The 10,301-nt window shown below is 32.4% G+C and overlaps 1 protein-coding gene and 1 pseudogene across 1 annotated transcript; one reads left to right on the forward strand and one right to left on the reverse strand.

The window, feature by feature from the left end:
• The first annotated feature begins 3,423 nt into the window (after nt 1-3,423).
• On the forward strand, nt 3,424-4,453 carry LOC137819117 (pyruvate kinase isozyme G, chloroplastic-like; annotated as a pseudogene).
• Nucleotides 4,454-5,566: 1,113 nt separating this feature from the next.
• Nucleotides 5,567-6,073, reverse strand: LOC137817836 (uncharacterized mitochondrial protein AtMg00810-like). Its single transcript, XM_068621062.1, has one exon. The coding sequence runs from the start codon at nt 6,071-6,073 to the stop codon at nt 5,567-5,569; it is 507 nt and encodes a 168-aa protein (XP_068477163.1).
• Between the last annotated feature and the right edge of the window lie 4,228 nt (nt 6,074-10,301).

The following is a 10,301-nucleotide window of genomic DNA, read 5'->3' on the forward strand; positions in this document are numbered from 1 at the left end:
TGCTTTATTCACCGTTGGATCGGGCTGAAATTTTGTCAGCAGGTTTGTATTTTGTGTGAATTCAATCTGACCGCTTGGATTTTGTATAAATTGTTTTGAGCAGAGAGAAATTAATCTCACATTGCAGCATCATTTTCAGCGTTTCTTTTGAGGACGAAAATTTTCGGATTGCCGCTGCTGTTTCGTCCACTGCTGGATTGGACTGAAATTTTGTTAGCAGGTTCGTATCCCGTGGTGCTTCAATTGAACCGTTCGGATTGTTCAAAAGTCATCGGAACAGTGACATATAGGCTGCATACGATGGCTGCAGTTTTGGGAATTTGTTAGGTTTCTTGCTCTCTATTTCATCTCTGTTGTATTGCTATTTGGCTGATTATTGAGCACAATTTTTATTGTGATTTGAGACTCTCTTGTAACCATAACTTTGATCACAGTGGAGTTTGATTGACAGACTTGTGCCCATGGTTTTTACTTCTCACGTTAAATTTTTTGTGTCTTCCTGAAGTGTGTTTTTGTTGTTGTCATTATTTGTTATTGTTCCTCATAGATTCTTGCAAGTTGGGGAAATTATTATTTGTTGCTTATTGCTCTTGTTGACATATTATTTTTTTTGTGTTGAATTTCCCATCAAAGTGGTATCAGAGCTCATTGGTTGGAGCTATTTGACTGCACTACAAAAAATCGTGTAAAAAGTGGCGGTTGGTTATTAATAACCGCCACAAATTTCAGTATAATACGTCATTTGACTAACCATCACAATTATCTTTCAAAATATGTCATTTTCAACCGTCACAATTATCCTTCAGAATAAAAACAAGTTTTCCTTCACTCATTATTCCCAATTATTTTTAAAAAAAATTTAAAATATTTGTTCCCTAAACACTCCTCACAAACTCTCACAGTCAAACTCTAAAGGCTCAAACCTCTCTCTTTGCCTAAACTCGAAGCCTTAAATGCTCAAACGCTCCTCACAGTCAAACCCTAAACACTCAAACCTCCTCACGAACCCTCCTCATGAAGTTGTCGCGAAGCTGTTGCCAAGCTGTACGAAATCATTTCGCGATTATCCGAAATCGCCACCATCGGTAAGGATTTGTTCAGGTTTGTTCAAATTCTTTATGAGTTCGATTTATCCAATGTTCTCTGATTTGATTGGATTGGTATGATTTTCTTCTGTTGATTTTTGGGTCGTAGAGATTTCAATTGTGGTGAATTTCATTCTGTTATATTCTAAAGTTTTAGGATTTAATTAGTAGTTTCTATTATTTATCATTTATCTTTCTAGCATTTATCTTTATCATTTGTAATCTTTAGTACTCTATAAATAGAGTATTGAAATATCATTTGAGATATCAATAATATATGCACTTTGTTTCCATTTCTCAATTCTCTATCATTGTTCTTGTTCTTGGTATAATCGGAAGCCACCTAAAGGTTCCCTTTGTCCAAAGCCTAATCGTTCTTCGAAATCTCTTACGAGAGGACCTAGACGCTTCTACACACGATCGTTCGTATCACATTCCGGTTTGCTGTATTAATGGATTTAGCAAGTGTATATTATGAAATGTAATATGTGAATGTGCTTTTATGTCTTATCTAAGTGACTTGAGAACACACTAAGAATTTGGAGTTATTTGAGCATAACAAGCAATTAATCACATACTTGCAGAATGAGATCTAAACTATTTATTCTACTTTTGAAACCAGTTGCCAAATAATTTCATGTGTGTATGTTTATTTTCTTAATTTTTACCGAGTTGGGATTTCTTGCCTTGACAGGTGTGAACCATTTGACACCTATCCTAGAACATATGATCTGCTGCATGCTGCAGGTCTTTTCTCCGTTGAAAAAGAGAGGTGTGTATCACACTATACTTCTTTCTCTATTGACACCTACGATTATTAGTGTTTGATAAACATTGTTTCACAGGAAAAAGTGTAACATCTCAACCATTATGCTTGAGATGGATCGGATGCTAAGACCAGGAGGGCATGTATATATTCGTGACACCACATTTGTTATTGGTGAACTTAAAGAAATTGCAACTGCATTGGGATGGTCAAGTTCCCTAAATGACGTAGGAGAGGGTCCTATTCAAGTTGGAAGATATTAAGGTCTGAGAAACCATTTTGAATTGCCCAATTGTGTCAGCAACATTTTTGAAGAAATGTTTGTAACACCATATATTGGCTCCTGCAACCAGAACATGGTACTCCACTTGATATCTCATTCTGTACAGAAATGTGGCAAAACTAACCCTGTCAATGCAAGTTTTTAAGAAAATCATGTATTTGCCAAAAGTGGTAGTCTTCATACTCTGTTGAATCCCTACTAAAGAGTTTTCTTCGGTAAAATAGTATCTTTGTAGAAATACCTCCAAGAAGAATGATAAGAAAATAGAATTCAGATTAGACTTTCAATAATTGTAAAGGGAAATTACAAGGCATGTAATGTAACACATGCCATGGGCCTGTTAATAAAATACGTTCTTACATCCATTTTGCAGTAACATATCCTAACAAACATCTTCTAGAATCTCTTATTGTCCTATTAATAAATGAACTCATTATCCCAATTCCTCCTAATTGTGCTTTGAGGCGTTATAGATTAGGCTTCATTCATATATGGTTTGTGTACATGGTACTCCTCTTTAAAAAAATGAAGGTTTGTCTATATGGTTGCAACTTCACATAAACCCAAGGGTTCACCTCAAAGTTAAGTTCTACAATGTTGTCAATTGTGGTTTTCATAGCATTGTAGGCCTTGGTCACTCTCTTTTGCATTATGGCCAACATCTAATAACAGGTATTTGACAAATGCCTGAGTAAGAAAATCTATTGCATATCTTTTGACTAAGTTATGGTGAAACCTTAAATTAACATATAGAACTGATTTTACCATTACTTTGAGCTGGTCTGAACCTGCTGTAGGTTTTTCAACACTTTCACAGTCTATATTTTGGAGAAAGCTTTTTAATGTTCTTCAATATCATGAATATAATCAAGATCTTTATCTACATATAGCATCCAGCAGTTTCATTTTCAGAGTTTTATTTATTTTTTCAGACCATGGTTGCTCGTGGGGATCTTGGAGCTGAACTTCCAATAGAGGAAGTTCCTTTATTGCAGGTAATCTGATGCTCAGAGTAACATGGATTCCAAATATTTAAACTTATAAACCTGTGGTATGATATCTTATCTCATTTTTACTTCAAAGTCATAGTAGTTTCGTTCTCATTTTTACTTATCTCAGTGCCTGTTACAACTTACACAAACTAGATTATGGCATAGTAGTTTCAAACTGATGTTTTTGTTCTCTACTTTTGTAGTTTTCTTTTACTATGCTTAATTTTGTGTTCTATGTAGTTCATTCATTCCCCTTTTTTAATCAAGCAGGAGGACATCATAAGGAGATGTCAAAGCATGTACAAGTCGGTTATTGTGGTAACAAATATGCTTGAAAGCATGACTAATCATCCACACCAACAAGGGCAGAAGTCTCGGACATTGCAATTGTAGTAAGACAAGGTGCTGATGCTATCATGCTTTCAGGAGAAACTGCACATGGAAAGTGAGTTTGCTATTACTTGGTGAACTTGTTTTCTATTTTTTTAAGCTATTCAAACTTGTTTTCAGTATTCATATTTACTTTTTTCTGATAAAAGAAGAAGCATCATTAGAGAAGAGAATGAAAGATATACAAGTGGGGGATATGATATTCTGGGAGAAACCTAAAAAGTAATAACAAATAGGAATGAATCTAAACTAAACAAATCCATTACTGTTTAATAATTTGCAGTATTAAATGATTTTCAGTTGTTTATGATTGGGAGACTTATCTTTTTTATTTTATGGAGTGCAATCTTTTTTACTTTTGTCCTAAATTGGCTACAAATCCCTAATTTTCCATCCTTTTGTATTTGTTGTGGATTGTTGTAATTACTATAGAACTGCTTTTCATTAGAAAATGTATTTCATTCGTTTTTTTAACTCTGTTACAAGGTCTAACCTTGTGAGTCTTGTGCTAATGAATTTATGCATTTAATATACCTTTTTTCAATATTTTTAATAAATAAATTTAACCTAAGAGGATTGCAATCGCTTCAGATTTCCATTGAAAGCTATTAAAGTTATGCACACAGTGGCTCTTAGGAATGAATCCACTGTTCAAAGTGGTGTTTCTTGTCCAAGTTTGAGTTCCCATAATGTAAGTCCTCGATTAAAAATTAGGCTTTTTGTTTCATTTGTTGTAGAGGGTTTATTATTGATACATTTTATTGTAAATTGAGGATATACGAAAATTTAATTAATTTGTGTTTACTTGTTGACAGAGCCACATGGGAGAAATATTTACTATCCATGCGACAACAATGTCTAATACTCGTAATACCCCATTATTGTTTTCACCAGAACAGGATCCATGGCTATTCTTTTGAGACATTATAGACCTTAATATATATATATATATATATATATTTTTTTTTTTCTTTTTTCTTTTTTTTTCTTTTAGCCTTTATGCTTTACAGAGTAATGTTTGCATTCGCATATGTATATGTATTTTTTTTTAATGTGCTATTAAATTTTATATGAGTAACCTAAAAAAGATATTTATTATTAATAAGCTTACTTTTAAGTTTACACAAAACTAATTTCATTTTCACTTTGTAGAACATGTGTAATAGAAATAGAGATAGAAGGAAGAGACAAATTATTCTGCATAGTGATGGTGCCATGTCTTTGTCAAGAAGAAGAAATAATTTGATATTTGTTTACGTATATTGTGCTCTCTATTTTAATATATTACAATTTCTGCCACATTATACTTATAGTATTACTGTTAAACATATAGAAAATTGAGACTAGTAAAAATATTGGACGAGCTGAAATGTGAAAGATCACACATTATTACAAAATAAAACAGAGATGAACAAAAGAGTAAACTGAAGACAAAGGATATGAGAATGAATATCTCTTCTTTCTTATTATTCAAATAAAAAGAAATGGTCTGAATATATACAAGTAGTACACTCATTCTAGGTTTAACTAAAGAGGAAAAGAATCAATAATTAAATACTAGAATCATAATGCACACACAAGACAAAATAAAGGTTATTCACCTCTATAAAGAGAAACAACTGATAATTAGAAAAGACACCTAATTATTCTCCTTTTTAAAGAGAAACAACTGAGAATTAGAAAAGACACCCAATTAATATTAGGATCCTTCTATAACTCTGGTATTCGTATCCTTTAATACCCGTCACAAGTTGGGGAGCAAATATTGATGAGACCCAGCTTGGAACAAATATTCTTAAAAGATTGAGGACTTAAAGCTTTGGTATATATATCAGCCAGTTGTTCTGTGGTGGAAATGGGAAGCAAATGGATGAGACCTTTCTCTAATTTTTCCCGGACAAAGTGACAATCTTTTTCTATATGTTTTGTACGCTCGTGAAACACTGGATTTGCTGCAATGTATCTTCCTGAGTCATTGTCACAGTATAAAAGGGATGGTTGCTCAAAAGGAACTTTGAAATCTTGAAGAAGATAAGTTAGCCATTGAATTTCACATGTAACAGTGGCCATTGCCCTTGTATTCAGCTTCACAAGAACTCTTTGATATTGTTCCTTGCTTCTTTGATTTCCAAGATATGAGAGAATTCCCAAGATACACACTAAAACCAGTCACTGATTGTCTTGAATCACTACAGGTGCCCCAATCACTATCACAAAAGGCTTTCAGATGAATAGAGGTAGTGGAAGAGAAAAATAGACCAAGACTTGGAGCCCCTTTGATATATCTGAGAATTCTAATCGCTGCATTATAGTGAGCAATTGTAGGCTTAACAAGAAATTGAGAAAGTTGTTGCACATAAAATGTTATGTCAAGTCGGGTTTTAGTGAGATACATAAGTCTTCCAATCAATCTTCTGTAGACTTGAATATCTATGAAAGGAACACTTCCAGTAGAAGAGAATTTCTCATGATTATCAATAGGAGTGGGTGCAGGTTTGCAGGCTAAAAGACCTGTATCTGTTAATAATTCCAATGCATATTTCCTTTTATTTACCATTATTCCTGTCTTACTTCTTGCTACTTCTAGACCAAGAAAATATCTTAAATTCCCAAGATCTTTAATCTTGAATGTTTGATTCAAGGCTTGTTTGATTCGAGCAATCTCTTCTTTATCATTTCCTGTCAATATTATATCATCCACATATACCAATAATGCTGTAAAAGATTCTTCAGAAGAATTAATGAACAAGGAATGATCATTCATAGATTGAGTATATCCCATAGAAAGCAAAAATGATGAAAGTTTGGCAAAACATTCTCTCCTGGCTTGCTTAAGACCATATAAAGCCTTTTTTAGTTTACAAACTTTTCCTGGTGGAATAGAAGTCAATCCAGGAGGAGCAACCATGTATCATCTTCTTTCAAATCTCCATGTAAAAAGGCATTGTTTATGTTTAATTGTTTCAATTCCCAATTATAAATAGAAGCTAAAGAAAGAAGCAACTTTATGGTGGTCATCTTTGCTACTGGAGAGAAAGTATCAAGGTAGTCAATGCCTTCTGTTTGTGTATATCCCTTTGCCACTAACCTTGCTTTATACCTTTCAATTGTCCCAGCAACCTTATATTTTATTTTGAATACCCATTTGCAACCTATGGCAGCTTTGTTCTTAGGCAGAAGAACAGTCTTCCAAGTTTGATTTGACTCTAAAGCAGATATCTCACATTGTATAGCTTTTCTCCAACAGTCATGTTTCACAGCTTCAGAATAAGTGTTTGGCTCAACATGTGAAGAAAAAGACATAACAAAAGATTTGTACGAAGGTGATAAATTGCTATAAGACAAAATAGAATTCAAAGGATATTTAACTCTTGAAGATGTACTGGAAACATTAAGATTACAATGATAATCCTTTAAATACTCAGGTGGTCTTTTTATTCTTGTGCTCATTCAAATAGATGGATCTGATTCAGAACTTTGTTCTATATCATGATTTTCATTGAGGTTTTGATCTATATGGGAACAATCTTCTTCTGAAACCTCAATTTCTAACTCACAATTATTATCAATGTTATTTTCAACATTATCACAAGGTCCAAGAATGGCTTGTGATGGCTGACTTAAGACAGATTGATCTTCAGCAAACAAAATTTGATCATTAATGTCAGGACTGTTAGTTTCATTGCTAGTATCTTGAACCCTTTGGTATGGAAAAACATGTTCATAAAAGACAACATCCCTAAACACAAAAATTTCTCTTGATTGAATATTCAACAAAATATATCCTTTTGTCCCCCTTTGAAAACCAATAAAAACACATTTTGATGCTCTTGGATCAAATTTTCTTCTATTTGTTGACAAAGTGCTAGCATAACTAAAGAACCAAACACCTTTAATCCATTAAAATTTGCATCAGTTTTGAAAAGCATTTCATGAGGAGAAGAATAGTTTAAAACAGGTGTGGGAAGCATGTTTATAATATGCGCAGCATGTATCACGGAATATGACCAATAAATTTTGGCCAAATGAGATTGTATCATAAGAGCTTTTGCTACATCTAATAAATGACCATGTTTCCTTTCAACTATACTATTTTGTTGTGGAGTATTGACACATGATGTTTGATGTATTATTCCTTTACTAACAAAAAAATTAGTCATGACAAACTCAGTTCCATTATCACTTCTTATTATTTTTATTGTTGTCTCAAACTGTGCTTGAACAAAAATAACAAAATGTTCCAAAACCTTAACAACTTCAGATTTTTGTTTCAAAAGAAAAATCCGTGTGTACCTCGAATAGTCATCAACTATGGTCAAGAAATATTTATGACCATGAATTGATGGTATTGAGTATGGTCCCCAAATATCTACATGAATCAAATCAAACCATTTTTTCGATTTAGATGTACTAATAGGAAAAGAAAGTCTTTTTTGCTTTGCAAAATGACAAACATCACAAACAAAAGATTTGTTATATTTAAAAAAATGAAATTTATTCTTGATAACATCAATACATTTATTTCAAATATGACCTAATCGAAAATGCCAAAGGGTTTCTAGATCACTAGCACTGACATTAACAGTATTGATGATGTGTGTAGATTCAAGGGGTTTAATTTGAAATTTTTGGTAAGATGGGAGCCTGAGTATATAAAGTCTTTCTTGCATCTTAGTAGAACCTTATTTTCAAGGAGTTTTTGTCTTAAATGTAACAACCATTAGAATCAAAGGTAAGAACACAAGATAGTCTATCAAACAATTTTGTTACTAAAAGAAGATTTAAAGTGAAGCAAGGAATATACAAAACATTGTTTAAGACATGATTTTGATTGAGAAAAACACTTCCATAGTAATTGGCAATGACTTGATTTCCATTTGGTAATTTGACATAAATAGGATCAATTTGATGATACGAAGTGAAGTAAGTTAAGGACGAACAAATGTGATCAGTAGCACCACTATCAATAATCCAAGAACTAGAAGAATAAATAAAGTTATTACCAGTTTGTGTTGTCATGTTGGAAGGAATAACAGAGACTTGACTAGAAACATTGTCACTGGATTTGACCTGTTGTAAAAGAGCTAACAATGTTTGATACTGCTCAGGAGTAAAACCAATTTGTTGAGATTCCACTTCTGACTTTGAACCTTCATGATTCTGCTCATTATTGTTAAAATTTGTATTATGAAAGGCTGCATGACTTTGATGATGGTTCTAATTTTTAAATTTGAAATGAGGTGGAAAACCATGCTTTTTATAGCATGTATCAATGGTATGCCCTGTCTTTCCACAATAACTGCAAATTTTGGAAGTATATCCTCCTCCATAGTTTCCTCTTCCATATCCACCACCCATGCCATAGGTCGTAGCATTGTTATTATAACCTCATTTGCTAGTAGCAATCATTGCCTTGGATTGATCACCAAAAACTTGCCTCTCTTGTTGTGTAATGAGAAAGTAAACTCTATTCAAGGATGAATTATCTGATAAACTAACATGGTAAGGTGAACAAAGATCTTATGAGGGATCAACAACTTTACCCATAGATAAATGTAGCAAACAGAGCTCTAATCAGAGCTCTGATACCATATTACAAAATAGAAAGAGATGAACAAAAGAGTAAACTGACAAAGGATATGAGAATGAATATCTCTTCTTTCTTATTATTCAAATAAAAAGAAATGGTCTGAATATATACAAGTAGTACACTCATTCTAGGTTTAACTAAAGAGGAAAAGAATCAATAATTAAATACTAGAATCATAACACACACAAGACAAAATAAAGGTTATTCACCTCTATAAAGAGAAACAACTGATAATTAGAAAAAACACCCAATTATTCTCCTTTATGAAGAGAAACAACTGATAATTAGAAAAGACACCCAATTAATATTAGGATCCTTCTATAACTTTGGTATCCGTATCCTTTAATAAAGATCACACATAAAGAGGAAAATGACACATGCATCCACCAATGAGGTATTAATATATTTAAATATTTATTGGTGTCTTTTGTTTTATAATTATAAACATACAAATTCATTAACTTAAATTATTTATTTCAGGCATCAAATTATGGAAGTGGTGTTCCATCACCTAATCAAGTAATAGGATCAAGTGCTGGAGCAAAACTGATTAGGGGTGTGTGTTTTAATTTTAAACTTGATTTGGGATGTATGAACTTTTGAACAATTATGTGTTGTAATTTTAAACTTGATTATGGATGTATGGACTTTTTTTGTGTTTTAATTTTCAATTACATATAAACTTTTGAACATTATTATGTGTGCTTTAATTTTCAATGAAATGAATGGATGATTATAACTTTATACATTATTTTATTTTATTATGAAAAAGTGGTGGTTAAATTTTATAATTGTATAAAACAGATTATAAAAAAAATATAAAAAGTGGTGGTTAAATTTTATATATTCAGAATTAAAATTACGTCAGTTAAAAACGCTACTACTTACGTATATTATGGTGCCAGAATCTTCTTTCATGAATGTAAATTGCAATAGTTATAACTGACACTACTTACATATAAAAATTGTCACTAATTACACTATGTTTAAAGTGACGGGTGTTGCAGCGGGTAGCGTAAAACCGGCACATTAAAATTTGTGGCGGCCAGTTCTATGGCGGTTTGAGGAGAAAAGAGATTTGATTTATCTCTGTTGTATTGCTATTTGGCTGGTTATTGAGCACAATTTTTGCTGTGATTTGAGACTCTCTTGTAACCATAACTTTGATCATAGTGGAGTTTGATTGACAGGCTTG

This window comes from Phaseolus vulgaris, chromosome 10 (assembly GCF_000499845.2).
Source record: "Phaseolus vulgaris cultivar G19833 chromosome 10, P. vulgaris v2.0, whole genome shotgun sequence".
NCBI classification, from domain to species: Eukaryota; Viridiplantae; Streptophyta; class Magnoliopsida; order Fabales; family Fabaceae; genus Phaseolus; species Phaseolus vulgaris.